At 55.0% G+C, this 17,707-nt stretch overlaps 1 protein-coding gene across 1 annotated transcript in view; it reads left to right on the top strand.

The window, feature by feature from the left end:
* The window catches only part of FBN3 (fibrillin 3), a 62,232-nt gene that overhangs the window by 23,618 nt on the left and 20,907 nt on the right, over window positions 1-17,707 (top strand). Inside the window, 13 exon segments of the mRNA XM_079328394.1 lie at window positions 281-406; window positions 5,130-5,255; window positions 7,688-7,840; window positions 8,421-8,618; window positions 9,471-9,614; window positions 9,704-9,823; window positions 10,456-10,581; window positions 11,411-11,533; window positions 12,454-12,729; window positions 13,248-13,301; window positions 14,556-14,681; window positions 15,131-15,256; window positions 16,597-16,716. Coding sequence (XP_079184520.1) covers window positions 281-406; window positions 5,130-5,255; window positions 7,688-7,840; window positions 8,421-8,618; window positions 9,471-9,614; window positions 9,704-9,823; window positions 10,456-10,581; window positions 11,411-11,533; window positions 12,454-12,729; window positions 13,248-13,301; window positions 14,556-14,681; window positions 15,131-15,256; window positions 16,597-16,716 — 1,818 coding nt within the window.

Genomic DNA, 17,707 nt, shown 5'->3' with positions numbered 1-17,707 from the left:
CCAGGGTGCTGGGAGTGGAGACTAGAACAGGACCCTAAAACAGCCCCAGAACAGCACGGGAATAGACAGTGCTGAGAGCAGAGCCTGAAACAGGACCCTAAAACAGAGCCCCAAAACAGCCCCAAGGCAGAACACACTGAGGACAGGACCCCAAACCAGAGACCCAAACTAGAATCCTAAAGCAGGGAATAGAGAGAGGAAAACCCCCAAACCCCAAAGCAGAGCCCCAGGCACAGAACTGCTTTGAATTCATTCCTGCCCCTCTCCTCTGTCCCTGCAGATGTGGATGAGTGCCAGGCCATCCCTGGCCTCTGCCAAGGTGGGAACTGCATCAACACCGTGGGATCCTACGAGTGCAAATGTCCTGCAGGGCACAAGCAGAGCGAGACCAGCCACAGGTGTGAAGGTAAGGGAGGCTCCACACCTGCCTGCTCCACTTCCAGGAATTTAAATCCTGTGTTTTTCCAAGGTGCAGATGGGGCAGAGCTCCCATGCCAGGCTGGATCCCGTTTCCAGCCAAAGGGGTTTTGATTTGGGCAGGAAATGAGGAATAGGCTTCTCCTGATCTTCTCTAAGACCAGAACCAGGTTTGGTTTGATCACAGAAGGGTTTTTAAAGGATATTTTAATGGGAACACAGATTGATGCACAGGAGGGAGCTCTGGGAGGCTTTAGGCTCAGCTCAGGGCAGCCTCCAAAGCTCTGCCATGTTCTGAGCCTGACCAAGCCTTGAAAACTCAACAACTTTTGATTCTGAGGCTCCTCATTAGGGCTGTGAAGATTTAATCACGGTGAATTGGGAATTCAGGCTGGTTTGGGGAGCTCAAGGAGCGCTCTGCCTGCCTCTGGAAACCCCTGGGATTGGGATGAGCTGATCTCTAAGGTTTTTCCAACCCAGAGCATTCCAGGATTCTGTGCCCTGGGTTTAGAGGTCAATCCCTGCTGGGGATGGACATTCCTCCATGCCCAGGAAACATCTGGGGGTGTCTGAGCATCTTCCTGGGCAGGGTGCCAGGAGACTTTCTCTAAAACCCTGTCAGAATTCCTGCAGAGCTCTGACCTCCCAGGATTGAAAGCAGGAGAAGCCAAACCAGCCCTTTTTTGGTGTCAGGTGAAGGAGCAGCTCCCCAAACCCAGTGATACTCCAGGGATTTGCCTGGCCAAGGTGGGAGCAGGGAGAGCAGGAAGCTGCTCCTGGAGCAGAGCACATCTGAAACTGCTTGGGCTGGAATCTCCTCCATCCAGGGATGAAACCAAACCCAGATCTGTGCTCCAGATGTGAGGGGCCTCCTGCTTCCCCCCGAGGCTGGAAGAGCAGCCCCAAGGAGCTGTGCCCAGAGAAGGGACAGCTCCAGGATTCCCAGGGATGCTCCATCCTGGAATCACCACCAGGACAGGAGGATCCCCTCAGATCTGGGACAGGGGGGATGCTCCAAAGGGTCTGAGAGCTCCTTTCCCAGCTGTGCCACCTGCACATTCCCAGCAGGAGGTGAGGAGGATCCCAAAACGTGGAATCACCTTTGGGATTCCCTAAAATGATGTGGACAGGGGAATGGAGAGAATTCCTCTCCCACTTCATGGACACAGGAAGATCTGGGCCCCAAGTTCCCTGAAAATCTCAGAGTTCCCTGCACCCTTTGATCCTTCAGGAATTTGGTCCAGCAGATGGAGCATCAAATTCCTGAGCTTCACATTCCTGCTGGAGCTGCCAAAATCTCTGCCTTGGTCCAAGTGCTGTCCTCACTGAGCCCAGGGGTTGGATCAGAGCAGCAGCAGAGGATGGATTTGTTATCCAGGTGTTATCCAGGTGTTATCCAGGTGTGCTCCAGGTGTGCTCCAGGCTCCGAATCCCAGCTGGGCACCAGTTCCCTTGTGCAGTTTTGGGTTAATTTTACACTTGGGGAAAGGAGAGAATTCTCTGCTTCCCTCTCGTTTTCAGATTTCCCATCCAGGGAATATTAAACCTCGATTGAACCTCGATTGAACCTCGATTAAACCTCGATTAAACCTCTCTGGGAAATCCCCCCCGGCTCCCCAGAGCTCCTGTTTTGTGCTGGGGGGTTCCTGGTGGGAAATCAGCAGCTGGGATTGCGCTGGAGCCGGAGCTCGGAGCTGATTAGCGATGTCCCCTCATTAACGAGCTCCCCTCATTAACGATGTCCCCTCATTAACGCCGGGGTTGTCCTGGTGAGAGCACAGCGGTGCCTCCCTTATCTCCTGACACAACCCTTATCTCCAGCACCTGGAATGTGCTCCCGGGAGGATAAAGATGCTTTTCCAGGGCTGAAATTCCGCGCTGATAACGGAGGCTGCAGGTCCCCGAATGGATCCTCAGCTCCAGCAGGAAAATAAATCCTTTTCCTCTCAAGGGAAAAAAAAAAAAAAAATTAAAATCCAGCCCGGATTTGTAGCTGAACCTCCTCCAAGGCCGGGGCTGCTCCGTTCCAGGCTGCCCCCGAGGGATGGGACATTTTCGGAGTGTGTTGTCCCATTGTCCATTGTACTGCAGCAGCTCCGGGGGTGATGAGGATTTCTGGCTCTGCTCCTTCTCTGAGCAGGCTGGGGAACAGGGCAGGGCTGGGTTTGGGGAGGGGAAGGCTCAGGCTGCTCCCTAAAATCCGCTGGGGATGAGCAGATGGGCTCAGATGAGTAAAATCGGCTCGGGAAGCACCGAAAATTGAGTTTGTGTCGCCCAAAAAGAGGAGCAAAGAGGGCAGGAATTGCCAGGTTAGGGGAGAATTAACCCATCCCACGCCTGGAAAAAAATGGGGGGGAGGAAAAAAAAAGCAGGATCTGCTGAGGTTTTAAGGGAATGGGAGCCTGGGGAGAAAGGGCAGGTCTGGATCCAGCTGAGCTCTTAACGCCACGGGAGGAAAATTGGTGAGGACACAAAAAAATTCCTGGTGCAAAGAGGGAACATCAAAGCTGAACTCAGACACATCCTGCTGCTCCAGAGCCCTGGGTCCATAAATCACAGCAAAAGTGGGGGCTGTGGCATTTTTAAATTATCCTGGAAGCAACAGGGAAAACGACACCGGAGGGAACAATTCCGTGGTGTGGAGTTAAGGGGGAATCACTGGCTGGACAAAGCTTTTCCTGCCATAATTCCAGGGTTTCTCTGCCAAGAATTTCACTTTTTTAACAGCCCTTCCTGTGCTGCAGGACAAAGGCCAAGCTCTGCTATCAGTGAGGTAATGCCAGGGCCTCATCCAGGATGTTTCCAAACCCATCCAGGGTGATAAGAGACAATAAAAAATCCCTGGGGAGACACCAGGGGAGGGAGTGAAGGCTCCAGACAAGCTGTGTGCAACAGCCTCAGCCAGGATTTGCCCATTTTTGGCCTCTCCAGGATTTTCTACCAGAGGGAACAAATCCTGGGGTTCCAAATCTCAGCTCTTTTCCTCACCCCTTTACAAGTGAGGGGCACAAAATCCTGAATTTCCTGATGTTCCTGCACCAGAGGGACCTTCCCAGAGTTTTCCACTCTGGAAAACAAAGACTTTTTCATACTTTTCAATATGGATGGAGCCCCAAACCACTTTGTTTCCATTTCCTCACAAAACCCCTCTGAGGAGCTCTTTGTTGGGCTCCATCCAGGGCTGGTTTTCCTGGATTTTTGTGCTTTGCATGTTCCATTCCCCCCTCTGTGGAGGGCAGAGAGTCCCTGCTGCTGCACCCACAGCCCCTGGGGTGTTTTTCTATGAAATCCTGGGGTTTTAGCACACGTGGGGTTCCCCCAGCTCCTCTGCAGCCTTTGCCTTCTCCAGCATTTCCATCCTTAAGGATGAAGCCAAATTAGGCTCCAAAATCAACGTTTGCCTTGAATCCTGCCATTGTCTGAGCAGCAGATCCTGCTTTAATTCCCACCAGAAGGTTGGAAAAGTCGGGCAGGAGCCAGGCTGGGGCTGGCAGGAGCTCTGGGTGTTAATGAGGGGGGAATGAACCATCGCAGCGGGTCAGCTCTGCCCGAGCAGCTCCGGAGCCCCGCGGGAAAGGAGGAAAATGGGCAGGGAAGGGCTGGAAGGACAACAAAGCCCCGAGCTCTGATCCTGATCCTCAGCCCGGGGGGTTTAAAAAAAAAAAAATAGTTTGGTTGAAGCTCTTGGATTGTCTGGTTTGGGATTCAGAGATTCCTGGTTTTCCATAGAAATGGGATTCAGAGATTCCTGGTTTTCCAAAGAAATGGGATTCAGAGATTCCAGTTTTCTGTAGGAATAGAATTCAGAGATTCCTGGTTTTCTGTAGGAATGGAATCCAGAGATCCCTGTTTTTTTCATAGAAATGGGACTCAGAGATTCCTGGTTTTCCATAGGAATGGAATCCAGAGATTCCTGGTTTTCCATAGAAATGGGATTCAGAGATTCCTGGTTTTCCAAAGAAATGGGATTCAGAGATTCCAGTTTTCTGTAGGAATAGAATTCAGAGATTCCTGGTTTTCTGTAGGAATGGAATCCAGAGATTCCTGTTTTTTTCATAGAAATGGGATGCAGACATTCCTGGTTTTCCATAGAAATGGAATCCAGAGATTCCTGGTTTTCCATAGAAATGGGATTCAGAGATTCCTGTTTTCCATAGGAAATGGGATTCAGAGATCCCATTTTTCTGTAGGAATGGGATTCAGAGATTCCTGGTTTTCTGTAGGAATGGGATTCAGAGATTCCTGGTTTTCTGTAGGAATGGGATTCAGAGATTCCTGGTTTTCTGTAAAAATGGGACTCAGAGATTCCTGTTTTTTCATAGGAATGAGATTCAGAGATTCCTGGTTTTCCATAGAAATGGGATTCAGAGTTTCCTGGTTTTATGGGATTTGGATGGTTTTTTTAATGGGATTTAGAAGGTGAAATGGGTGTTCTGCATGTTTTTTGTGTGATTTGGAAGGTAAAGGGGATGTTCTGCACAGTTTTTGTGGGATTTAGAAGGTTAAATGGATGTTCTGCACAGTTTTTGTGTGATTTGGAAGGTAAAGGGGATGTTCTGTATGGTTTTTGTGGGATTTGAATGGGGAAGGGAAGGTTCTGTATGGGTTTTATGGGATTTAGAAGGTGAAATGGATGTTCTGCACAGTTTCTATGGGATTTACAAGGTGAAATGGACATTCTGCATGTTTTCTGTGGGGTTCTCTCCCTGCAGACGTGGATGAGTGTGGGGCCATGCCCGGGGTGTGTGATGGAGGGGACTGCACCAACACCGTGGGCAGCTACGTGTGCTCCTGCCCCCGAGGCTTCAGCAGCAGCCCCGATGGATCCCGCTGCCTTGGTGAGCCCCAGGATTTGGGATTTGGGGCTTCCAGTGGCCACAGAGCCCTTGGGGTGCTGGGGGTGCCTGGGAAATGCTCATTTTCCCAGCTGGGATATTCCCAGTTAAAGCTCCAAATTCTTTTCTAGCCACGGATGCTGGAGCAGGATTTAATGTTTTGGTTCCAGGAGGGAAAAAAAAAAAATTACTAAGTGTGACTAAAAAGTGAACCCAAGTCCTCTTGTTTGGGAAACTGATAGATTTTAATGGGAATGAGATTTTTTCCTGCTGTTTCTCAGCCCCTGCCATGAGCCCAGAGGGGTGTGACAGCTCTGGGATGACTCATGTGGACATTCCCCACTTGCCTTGAAACCAAGAGCTTCAAGAAATGAAAATAAATAAAATTAGAAAGCCCAGATTTAAAAATAGTCCCGGGCTGATTTAGCTGCAGTGCAGTCTGAGCTGGCTCTGGGTGCTGCAGCTTTTCCCTGAGTTCCCCTTTTGGGTTTGTTTTGGCAAATCCCACAGCTCCTGCTGGGCTGGGGCTGCCCTGGCACCCAAATTGTGCCAGCTCTGCTCAGGAGGGTCTCAGGACTGGTTTGGAGAGTTTGGGGTTCCAGGTTTACATTTACATTCAGGGTTTAATTAAGGGTTTCATTGGTTTTTCACTGGGGGTTTCATTGGGGTTTCATTGAGGGTTTTATTGGGGTTTCATTCAGGGTTTCATTGGGGCTTTTTTCATTGGGGCTTCTTTGGGGGTTTAATTGAGAGTTTCATTGGGGTTTTCATTGGGGGTTTCATTGGGTTCTCATTGGGGGTTTCATTGGGGGTTTCACTGGGGGCTTTGCCCATTTTTGGGTCCACTTTGGCCTAAACAAGAGGAAAAAGGAAACGTGAGGGTGATGGAATCATGGAATGGGCTGGGAGGGATCCCAGAGCTCATCCAGGGATGTTCAGGATCTGCTCCCACCAGCCCAGTTTGTGGGATGAGCTGTGCTGGACAATCCCTCCTGGGATCAATGGGGTGGGTGCAGACCCCAGACCCATCTGAATGGTTCCTGTCCCCCCAGCATGAGCAGGACCAACTCCCCCTCCTGCTCTGCCACCCTTGTCACCCCCCAGAGCCCCCCTGGCTCCGTCCCCACCTCTGAGCTCTCTAATCCCATCTGGAATTTCCCCTCCCCTCTCTCCTGCAGCATTTTCTGCTTTACTGGGATTTTGTGCAGACTGGGACCCAAAAACTCCCCACGGCTTCTCCTCCCCTTCCTCAGGATTAGGAGCTGATCCAGTTCTGCATTCAAATTCCCTTTTCCAGCCTTGACTTTCCCTCTGCTGTTGTTTTTGGTGGATGGAGTTTCCTGGAAGGAGCAATTCCCTCTGAATGCAGCTCGGGCAGGGTGGGGGAGGAAGGACCTCCTGGTTTGAACTGGGGCCACCATCCCGGGCTGATCAAACAGACCCAGGCAATTAATTCCAATTACATTCCCGGGAAGTGGCAGCCACATCCCAGGAGACTTTCCCCCTCATTAATCGACTTGAGAAAAAAAAACAAAAAAAACACCAAGGTGGGAGATGAAGGAGGGGAAGATTGCAGGTTTTCCTGCAGGGGTTGGTGCCAGGTGGAGCCTGCTGGGTGTGAGAGACCCTCGGTCCCCTGAGCCCTGGCCAGGAGCCACAAACCCCCAGCAGGGCCAGGGGTGGGGTCGGGGGGTCACACTGGGACAGGCTGGGACAGATTCCATGGGGAGCTGGCTGGGAGGGTGGTGGTGGCACCTTGTGACCGTGTGTCATCTCCCTGTCCCTGTTCCCTGTCTGTTACCACTGTCCCTTATCCCTGTCCATTTCCTGTCCCTTATTCCTGCCCCTGTCACTTGTCCCTGTCCTTGCCCCCATTCCCTGTCCCTTCTCTCTGTCCCTGTCCCTTGTCCCTTTATGTGTGTCCCCTTTTTCCTGTCCCTTATTCCTGTCCCTTCTTCCTTTCCCTGTCCCTTCTCCTGTCCCTGTCACTTGTCCCTGTCCCTTCTCCCTTATCCCTGTCCTGTCCTTTATCCTTGTCCCTTAACCCTATCCCTGCCCCTTCTCTCTGTCCCTGTCCCTTGTCCCCTTATCCGTGTCCCCTTTTCCCTGTCCCTTATCCCTGTCCTTGTTCATTTCTCCCTGTCCCTGTCTCTGTCCCATTCCCTTCTCCATGTCCCTTGTTCCTGTCCCTTATCCCTGTCCCCTGTTCTGTTATCCCTGTCCCTTCTCTGTGTCCCTTGTATCCCTGTCTCTGTCCCTGTCCCTTACTCCTGTCCCTTGTCCTTCTCTCTTATCCCTGTCCCTTGCCCTTATCCCTGTCCCTTATCCGTGTCCCTTCTCGGTGTCCCTTATTCCTGTCCCTTATCCCTGTCTGTCCCTGATCCCTCCCTCTTCCCCCTGTCCCTGCCCCTGTCCCCGTGCCCGCCTCTCCCCAGACCAGCGTTTGGGGACGTGTTTCTCGGCGCTGCTGGGTGGCCGCTGTGGGGGTGACATTTCTGGCCAGGCCAGCAGGATGCAGTGCTGCTGTGACTCGGGGCGCTGCTGGGCCAGCGGCCAGACCCCCGAGATGTGCCCGGTGCGGGGCTCGGGTGAGTGCCACCCCAAACCCCCACACAGCACCCCAAAAACCGACCCAGCACCCCAAAAACCGACCCTGCACCCCAAAAACCCCAACCCAGCACCCCAAACCTCAACCCAGCACCCCAAACCCCCACCCAGCACCCCAAACTCCCACCCAGCACCCCAAACCCCGACCCAGCACCCCAAACCCCAACCCAGCATCCCAAACCCCGGCCCAACACCCCAAACCCCCACCCAGCACCCCAAACCCCCACCCAGCACCCCAAACCCCCACCCAGCAACCCAAACCCCCACCCAGCACCCCAAACCCCGACCCAGCACCCCAAACCCCAACCCAACACCCCAAAACCCCAACAGAGGAACCCCAAACCCCCAACCCAGCACTCCAGACCCCCGAGATGTGCCCGGTGCGGGGCTCAGGTGAGTGCCACCCCAAACCCCCACACAGCACCCCAAAAACATACCCAGCACCCCAAACCCCCAACCCAGGACCCAAAACCCCAACCCAGCACCCCAAACCCCACCCAGCACCCCAAACCCCGTATCCCAATTTTGTTTTATTTTCTTTTGTGTTTGGTTTCCTTTCAGACGAGTACCGCAGGCTGTGCATCGAGGGGCTCCCGGTGGTCCCAGGTTTTCCCGGGAACTTCCCGGGGATTCCCGGGTTCGGTGCCAACGGGGCGGGGCCGGGGCTGAGCGGGCCCGGAGGGATGGGCCCGAACGGGGCCAACGGGCAGGGCGGGATCCCGGGGCTGCCGGGGATGGGCCCGGGCAGCTCCAGCATCGGTAATTGCGGCTCGAACCGGGTCAGCCCCGCCGCGGGGGCTGGGGGGGCTCCCGGGGCTGGGGTGGGCTCAGGGTGGGCACAGGGATGGCCTGGGGCACAGCTGGGATGGGGCACTGGAATGTCCTGGGGCACAGCTGGGATGGGGCACAGCTGGGATGGGGCACAGGGAATGTCCTGGCTCAGGGCACAGCTGGAATGGGGCACAGTTGGGATGGGGCACAGCTGGGATGGGGCACAGGGAATGTCCTGGCTTGGGGCACAGGGAATGTCCTGTTTTGGGGCACAGCTGGGATGGGGCACAGCTGGGATGGGGCACAGGGAATGTCCTGGCTCGGGGCACAGCTGGGATGTGGCACCAGCACTGAGTCCCCACACAGATCCAGGCTGGCTCTGGTCTGGAATATTTCCCTGGTTCTCAAATAAATTCCCAAAAGCTCCACATAGGAACGGAGCTTTGCCATCACCACCTCGGACCCTCTGACAACCCCCAGAGAGCTCCAGGCACATCCAGGGGCTCTGTGACCCTGGAACTGCCACCACCCTGAGCCCTGGGGACATCCAGGGCTCTGTGACCCTGGAACTGCCACCAGCCTGAGATCTGGGGACATCCAGGGGCTCTGTGACCATCCCTGTGCCCCAGGAACTGCCACCATCCTGAGCCCTGGGGACACCAAGGGCTCTGTGACCCTGGAACTGCCACCAGCCTGAGATCTGGGGACATCCAAGGGCTCTGTGACCCTCCCTGTGCTTCACCCAAGGGCTCTGTGACCACCCCTGTGCTTCACCCAAGGGCTCTGTGACCACCCCTGTGTCTCACCCAAGGGCTCCCCACCCCTCCCTGTGCCCCCCAGGAACAGCCACCCTGAACCAGACCATCGACATCTGCAAGCACTTCACCAACCTGTGCCTGAACGGGCGCTGCATCCCCACCCCGTCCAGCTACCGCTGCGAGTGCAACATGGGCTACAAGCAGGATGTCAGGGGGGAGTGCATTGGTGAGTGCTCCCAAAGCTCCCAGGGCTCCTCCAGGCTGCCTTCCCTGCTCCTGGGTCCCTCACAGTTGGGGATTTTTGCCCCCTTGCAGATGTGGATGAGTGCTCCAGCAGCCCCTGCGTGCACGGTGACTGCGTCAACACGCCGGGCTCCTACCACTGCAAGTGCCACGAGGGCTTCCAGAGCACCCCCACCAAGCAGGCCTGCATTGGTAAGGGCTGTGCCCCCATTTCTGGGGGGCTGCAGGGGTGGCAGAGGGCTCAGCAGAGCCCCTGGCACCACAGAAGGGTTGTAGGGTGAAATGCAGTGAGGAGTTCTCAGCACTGCCGGGTGTGGGATGGGATCTGTCCAGAAGTTTTCTCTGCCTTGGCTTTCCTTAAAATGTTCTGGTGGCAGTCAGGGGACCTGCAGAGTCCTCCCCAGGGGCAGAATTCTGTTGGGAGAATTTCATTTGGCCAAAGGGGAGATTCTGGGTCATACTGGATGCAGGATTTCCAGCAAGGCTGTCCTGCCAAGGGGCTGCCAAAAAACAAGGATGGGAAAGGAATGTTCCACTATGGGATCAACAAAAAACAGGGGTGGGAAGGAAGGGAATGTTCCACCATGGGATCAACAAGCAAATACAGATTTCTATGGCAGTGCCCAAGCTTTGAAATTTTTGTTTTCTCCCTTCCTGGCAAAGCAGCTTCCAAAGGCTCCCCCATTGCCTGGCAGTGTGAAAAATTCTGATTTTCCCAAGTGGGATTTTTGAGGAGGAATTCCTGTGCCTGAGGGCACCTGGCTGTGTTTCCCGTGGGGGATGCTGAGCTGGGGCTGCTCCCCTGTGTGCTGGTTTCCCTGCAGACATTGATGAGTGCATCATGAACGGGGTGATGTGCAGGAACGGGCGCTGCGTCAACACCGACGGCAGCTTCCAGTGCATCTGCAACGCCGGCTTCGAGATCACCCCCGACGGCAAGAACTGCGTGGGTGAGGCTGCAGGCTGGGCTGGGACCACCTTCCCCTGGGGGGTTAATGTGGGGTGTGCCCCAAGGACAGGCTGGGCTGGGACCACCTTCCCCTGGGGGATTAATCTGGGGTGTTCCACAAGGACAGGCTGGGCTGGGATCAGTTCACTTTGGGGATTTAATCTGGGCTGTCCCACAAGGACAGGGCTGGGCTGGGACCACCTTCCCCTGGGGGGTTAATGTGGGGTGTTCCACAAGGACAGGCTGGGCTGGGACCACCTTCCCCTGGGGGGTTAATGTGGGGTGTGCCCCAAGGACAGGGTGGGCTGGGACCACCTTCCCCTGGGGGGTTAATGTGGGTGTGCCTCAAGGACAGGCTGGGCTGGGATCAGTTCACTTTGGGGATTTAATCTGGGCTGTCCCACAAGGACAGGGTGGGCTGGGACCACCTTCCCATGGGGTTTTAATCTGGGCTGTCCCACAAGGACAGGATGGGCTGGGACCACCTTCCCATGGGATTTTATTCTGGGGTGTTCCACAAGGACAGGGTGCTGGGATCAGCTCTCTTTGGGGATTTAATCTGGCGTGTCCCAAGGACAAAGCTGGGCTGGGATCAGTTCTCCACGGGGGATTAATCTGGGTGTCCCCCAAGGACAGGGCTGACCAGGAAAGGTGTTTCCATGAGGGTGCTCCCCTGGGATTTGGGGTGCAGGGGATCAGTAGGGCTGGAGCAGGAGCTCCAGGAGCTCTGGCCAGGAAAGGTGACCCCAAGTGATGCCCTTGGAGGCACAGGGGGGTTTGGGGCACGGGAGGGTCTTGCTGCAGCTCTGGGGTCCTTGCTGTGCCCCCAGACCACGACGAGTGTGCCACCACCAACATGTGCCTCAACGGGATGTGCATCAACGAGGACGGGAGCTTCAAGTGCATCTGCAAACCAGGATTTGTGCTGGCTCCCAACGGGCGCTACTGCGTGGGTGAGTGACCCAAACCTGGGTGAGTGACCCAAACCTGGGTGAGGGACCCAAACCTGGGTGAGGGACCCAAACCTGGATGAGTGACCCAAACCTGGGTGAGGGACCCAAACCTGGGTGAGGGACCCAAACCTGGGTGAGTGACCCAAACCTGGGTGAGGGACCCAAACCTGGGTGAGGGACCCCCACACCTGGGTGAGGGACCCAAACCTGGGTGAGGGACCCCCACACCTGGGTGAGGGACCCAAACCTGGGTGAGGGACCCAAACCTGGGTGAGGGACCCCCACACTTGGGTGAGGGACCCAAACCTGGGTGAGGGACCCAAACCTGAGTGAGAGACCCAAACCTGAGTGACCCCACACCTGGGTGAGTGACCCCACACCTGGGTGAGTGACCCACACCTGGGTGAGGAACCCCCACACCTGGGTGAGTGACCCCCACACCTGGGTGAGTGACCCACACCTGGGTGAGGGACCCAAACCTGGGTGAGGGACCCCCACACCTGGGTGAGGGACCCCACACCTGGGTGAGTGACCCACACCTGGGTGAGGGACCCCCACACCTGAGTGAGGGACCCCACACCTGAGTGACCCCACACCTGAGTGAGTGACCCAAACCTGGGTGAGTGACCCCACACCTGAGTGAGTGACCCCACACCTGGGTGAGTGACCCCACACCTGAGTGACCCCACACCTGAGTGAGTGACCCCACACCTGGGTGAGTGACCCCACACCTGGGTGAGTGTGTCCCACCCCTCTCCCCATGTCCCACCCCTCTCCCCTCATATCCCCCACCCCTCTCCGCAGTGTCCTGTCTCTCTCACTGTGTGTCCCACCCCTCTCCCCACGTCTCACCCCTCTCCCCATGTCCCACCCCTCTCTCCCCATGTCCCACCCCTCTCCCCTCACCTCCCCCACCCCAGACATCGACGAGTGCGAGACGCCCGGGATCTGCATGAACGGCTGGTGCATCAACACGGAGGGCTCGTTCCGCTGCGAGTGCCTGGGGGGCCTGGCCATCGGCGTGGACGGCCGGGTCTGCGTGGACACCCACATGCGCAGCACCTGCTACGGGGGCATCAAGAAGGGCTCCTGCGCCCGCCCCTTCCCCGGCGCCGTCACCAAATCCGAGTGCTGCTGCGCCAACCCCGACCACGGCTTCGGGGAGCCCTGCCAGCCCTGCCCGGCCAAGAACTCGGGTGGGCTGGGCTGGGGGGGACAGGGGAGGTGGGGGAATGGGGAAAGGGGCATCGGGGAGCAAAGAGTGGAGAGTGGGTGTCTGAGTATGGTGATGGGGTGTTGGAAGTGGGAAAAACGGAGAGTGGGTGTCTAAATCTGGTGTTGTAAGTGGGAAAAATGGAGAGTGGGTGTCCAAATCTGGGGTTGGAAGTGGAAAAATGGAGAGTGGATGCCCAAATCTGGTGATGGGGTGTTGGAAGTGGGAAAAATGGAGAGTGGATGCCCAAATCTGGTGATGGGGTGTTGGAAGTGGGAGTGTGTCCTGCCAATAAAGGCAGAAGTTTCTGTTTGAAATGGAGAATGTAAACCCCCTCCCTCCAAATTATTATTATAGTTCTGAAATTAAAGGTCTCTCAGGCAAAGTTGTGGGAATAGGAATAACAGTTGTTGACTAGAAAAATTAGAATAGAAATGCAGTGTTACAGAGAACAGTCCCAGCCTGGGGGGGGCTCATGGCTCTGCTCTGCTCTGTTCCCAGCGGAATTCCAGGCTCTGTGCAGCAGCGGCATCGGGATCACGGCTGATGGCAGAGGTGGGTGCAGGAATCCTCTGGGTGTGCAGGAATCCTCTGGGTGTGCAGGATTCCCCAGACACCTGGAGGAATCCTCTGGATGTGCAGGATTCCCCAGGGACATGCAGGGATCCCCAGGGATGTGCAGGATCCCCCAGGGATGTGCAGGATTCCCCAGGGATGTTCAGGATCCCCCAGGGATGTTCAGGATCCCCCAGGGATGTGCAGGATCCCCCAGGGATGTTCAGGATTCCCCAGGGATGTTCAGGATTCCTCAGGAAGCACCCTCAGCTGCTTTTCCTGGACAGGGATGGGTCTGTGTGCCAGCAGAGCCAGGCTGCACTCCCTGCTGTGATGGGAGTGAGCAGTGGGACCCTCCTCTGCTCCCCAGCTCCTCCTTGGGGTGTCCCAGGCAGAGGGAGGTGACAAATCTGTGCTGCTCTGAGTTCCAGGAGGTCTCAGTGCCAGCCCTGGGCAGTGCTTGGATCAGCAGGGAGAGCAGCCAGGGCCCTGCCAAGCCCTGGGGATGGGAAGGAGCCAGAGGAGAAGCCCCAGTGGCTCCTTAGGCTCCCATCCAGGGCTCGTGTCCTGGCCAGGGGCAGCCCCATGGCAATGGTGAGACTTTCTAGCAAGGCCATGCTCTGGTCATTCCATCCCTGCCTGGAGCCAGGGCTGCACTCAGAGCTCTCCAGGCTGCATTTCCCTGGCTGGAGCTGAGCTCCAGGAGTGTGGGGACAGAGGCCAGCAGTGCCTGGGCAGCTGTGGCCAGCTGGCACTGCAGGGAGCCCACGGTGCCAGTACAGGCTGGGCTGGGCTGGGCTGGGTGAAATCTCTGCCCAGGCACTGGGGATTGGCTGCAGAAAAGCAGAGGAGAGGATCTGCTGCAGGGAAGGGATGTGCCCACCTGGCACCTTTCTGGGTCACTCAGGGCTGAATCTGGGGGTGATTAAAGGGTCTGAGCTCAGTACTGGATAAAGAAAACTCTGGGATGTCACACAAGGACCTGTAGCCCTTGATACAACACTGGGCTTTTCCCAGCTCCTCATCCAGCTCTGTCCTCCTGACTCAGAGCCCTAAAGTGGGTCAGGACAGGGAGGAGCTGTGGCTGCCCCGTCCTTGGACAGGGCTTGGAGCAGCCTGGAATGGAGGCAATGGAACAAGATGGGCTGTGAGGTCCCTCCCAGCACAGCCCGTTTTGGATCCACAATTCCTGCAGTGAAGATCCAGGAGGTGGGAGGCTTTGGGGTCCAGCTCATGTGCCTCTTTTCCTTGCAGACATCAATGAGTGTGCCCTGAACCCCGACATCTGCCCCAACGGGATGTGTGAGAACCTGCGGGGCAGCTACCGCTGCATCTGCAACCTGGGCTACGAGTCTGACCCCACGGGCAAGAACTGCGTGGGTGAGTCTGCCACGGGGGCTCAGGGGGGCCAGGCACCTCCAAACCTGCCCAGCAGCTGGGCTGGGGCAGGGTGGGAAGGGTGGGATGAGGAGAGGAAGGAAAATGAGGAATTTGTTCCCTGCTCCTTCCTGCGGAGCAGGGGAGACTCTGCGGGTTCCCTGTGAGGGAAGGGCAGGGCCAGCTCTGGTTTCTGCCCTGGGAGCAGCTGGGGCTGTGCCAGGGGTTGGGATGGAGATCTGGGAATGGTTCCTGTCCCTCAATTCTCCTGGTAATGGTCCCAGCCCTGCCGGAGCAGGCACAGCACTCTGGGACAGGCTGGGAATTTGGGGGTGTCTGTGCAGAGGCTGGGCTTGGATCCACCACCCCGTGGGTCCCTCCAGTGACTGTGCTGGGGTGAAATTAACCCTTCCCAGCCCAAAGCAGCTCACAGATGCCTCTTCTGTCCCCAGATGTGGACGAGTGCAGTGTGAACAGGCTGCTGTGTGACAATGGGCTGTGCAGGAACACCCCTGGCAGCTACACCTGCACCTGCCCCAAGGGCTTCGTGTTCCGCACCGAGACCGACACCTGCGAAGGTACCGGGGCAGCTCCAGGGCTGGGACAGGAAAAACAGCCTGAGCTCCTGCTGGGAATCCTGCTGGGAATCCTGCTGGGAATCCTGCTGGAGATCCCTGCTGGAGATCCCTGCTGGAGATTCCTGCTGGAGATCCCAGTTGGAAATCCCAGTTGGAAATCCCTCCAGTAAATCCCAGTTGGAGATCCCACTGGAAATCCCTCCAGTAAATCCCAGTTGGAGATCCCACTGGAAATCCCTCCAGTAAATCCCAGTTGGAGATCCCACTGGAAATCCCTCCAGTAAATCCCAGTTGGAGATCCCACTGGAAATCCCTCCAGTAAATTCCAGCTTCCCTCCACATCTCAGTGCTCTGTAAAGCTGCACCTTTGGGATCAGAGGGTTTGACCTCATTTTTAGGGTTTGACCTCATTTTTAGGGTTTTTCCCCCATGGTTTTTAGTGCTGTTTCACACTGTGTTCAGAGCAGTGGACACCTGACCCCAAAATACCTGAGCCTGGAAACCAGAGCAATTTCAATTTCCTCCAGGGTCACAAAATTTGAGCTTGAGGCTTGACCACAATTGCAAGGTTTGGGGAATTTGATTGAAAGGCTGTGATTTGGAGGGGAAGAAATGGTTTCCTGTGCACAGACGCCTCAAATATTTGAGAGCTGGCACCTTGCACATAAGTGCCCCAACCACTCTCAATCCAAATAATTTTTTTAAATCTTGTATTTTTTATATTGTTATTAGAGCTCTCTATATGACATGTATTGACTTATATTTTATATATTTATATGGAATTTATTATTTATAATACACATTATGTAGCCTTTCTTACATTCTATATTGTATTATTATATAATATATATTATTGTATATGTGTAATAGAATACAGAATATATAGATTATATAGAATATATAGAATATAGACCATAGAATATAAAATACAGAATATAGAATACAGATATATAGCATAGAATATAGAATATATATTATTAATGCATAAAATATACTCTATATTATACATTTTATACAATACATAATATATTATGTCCTATATAATATATTATCTGAGTATATTATATAATATTTTTATTCTCTAGATCACATGACTATATCACATCACAATACATTTCTATATGCCACACTCCATATCCTTATATACTTATATATAACAGATTTTAGCATTTTTTAAATGTTGTTCTTCTATTTAAAACCATGTGAAAAACAATTCAACCCCCACCATTCTTCACGCTCTGTGCTCTCACCTCCTCCAGTCCGTGTCCCCCTGGGCTGTGTCCCTGTCAGTGCCCCCAGTGACTTTGTCCCTTTGTCCCTTTGTCCCCCTGTCCCCGCAGACATCAACGAGTGCACGTCCAACCCGTGTGTGAACGGGCTGTGCAGGAACAACGCCGGCTCCTTCGCCTGCGAGTGCTCCCCGGGCAGCAAGCTGGACCCCAGTGGCACCATCTGTGTGGGTGAGTGTTGGGTGGACAGAGACAGAGACCCAGCACTCTGTGATCCGTGGCACAAAAAGCATTTGTTGTTCCCAACTGGGGAATTTTTCTGGATAGATTTCTGTCTCTCCCTGCTGCTGCAGGTGTGGCTCTGTCAGATCACGTCGGGGTCACCAATTGTAACGTGGGTCATGCCGGGTCTGAGACAGAGACACTGTATTCTGAGATTCATAGGACAAAAAGCATTTATTGCTCTCAGCTGGGGAATTTGTCAGGACAGATTTCTGTCTCTCCCTGCTGCTGCAGGTGTGGCTCTGTCAGATCACGTCGGGGTCACCAGTTGTAACATGGGTGGTGCCAGGCCCCAGACAGAGACCCAACACTCTGATTCATGGGACAAAAAGCACTTTATGGTTCCAATTGCACCTTAAATACCTTTCTTAATGTTCCTCAGCAAGCACATGTGGCTGGTTCCAAGTTCAGGCTGCCCAGCTCTCTGACCAGTAGCCTCTGCAGCCAGGCAGGAAACCATTGGGTCAAATCCCTGCTGGTTCTGAATTTGTCCTATCCCTGTCCCTGGAGGACTGTCTGTCCTACCAGGCTGCTTTTCCCATATTTGGCTAAATCAGTTGCTCAGTACAAGCCTGCTTGTGCTGTGACTGGTGAGCCCCTGCCAGGGCAGGGTGGCACTGCCAGTGTCACCTGCACGTCCAGCAGGCCTGGCACAGGGACAGCAATCCCAGAGGATGGCTGGGATCTTGGGGAGGAATTCCTGGCTGGGATGGAATTCCCAGAGCAGCTGTGGATCCCTGGCAGTGCCCAAGGATGGGGCTGGGATTAGTGAGGTGTCCCCATGGCAGGGGTGGCACTGGGTGGGTTCGGAGATTCTGGGGACCAGCCTGGTGTGTGGGAACAGCCACATCCCAAAGGATCAGTGAATCCCAGGAACAGTGGGGAGGACCAGCTCCTCCCAGGGGTTCCATGCCTGGCAGGAGGGGCACTGGGCACCCCT

This window comes from Erithacus rubecula (assembly GCF_903797595.1).
Source record: "Erithacus rubecula genome assembly, chromosome: 28".
In the NCBI taxonomy this organism is placed as follows: Eukaryota; Metazoa; Chordata; class Aves; order Passeriformes; family Muscicapidae; genus Erithacus; species Erithacus rubecula.
This window is presented reverse-complemented; position numbering and strand designations above follow the sequence as displayed.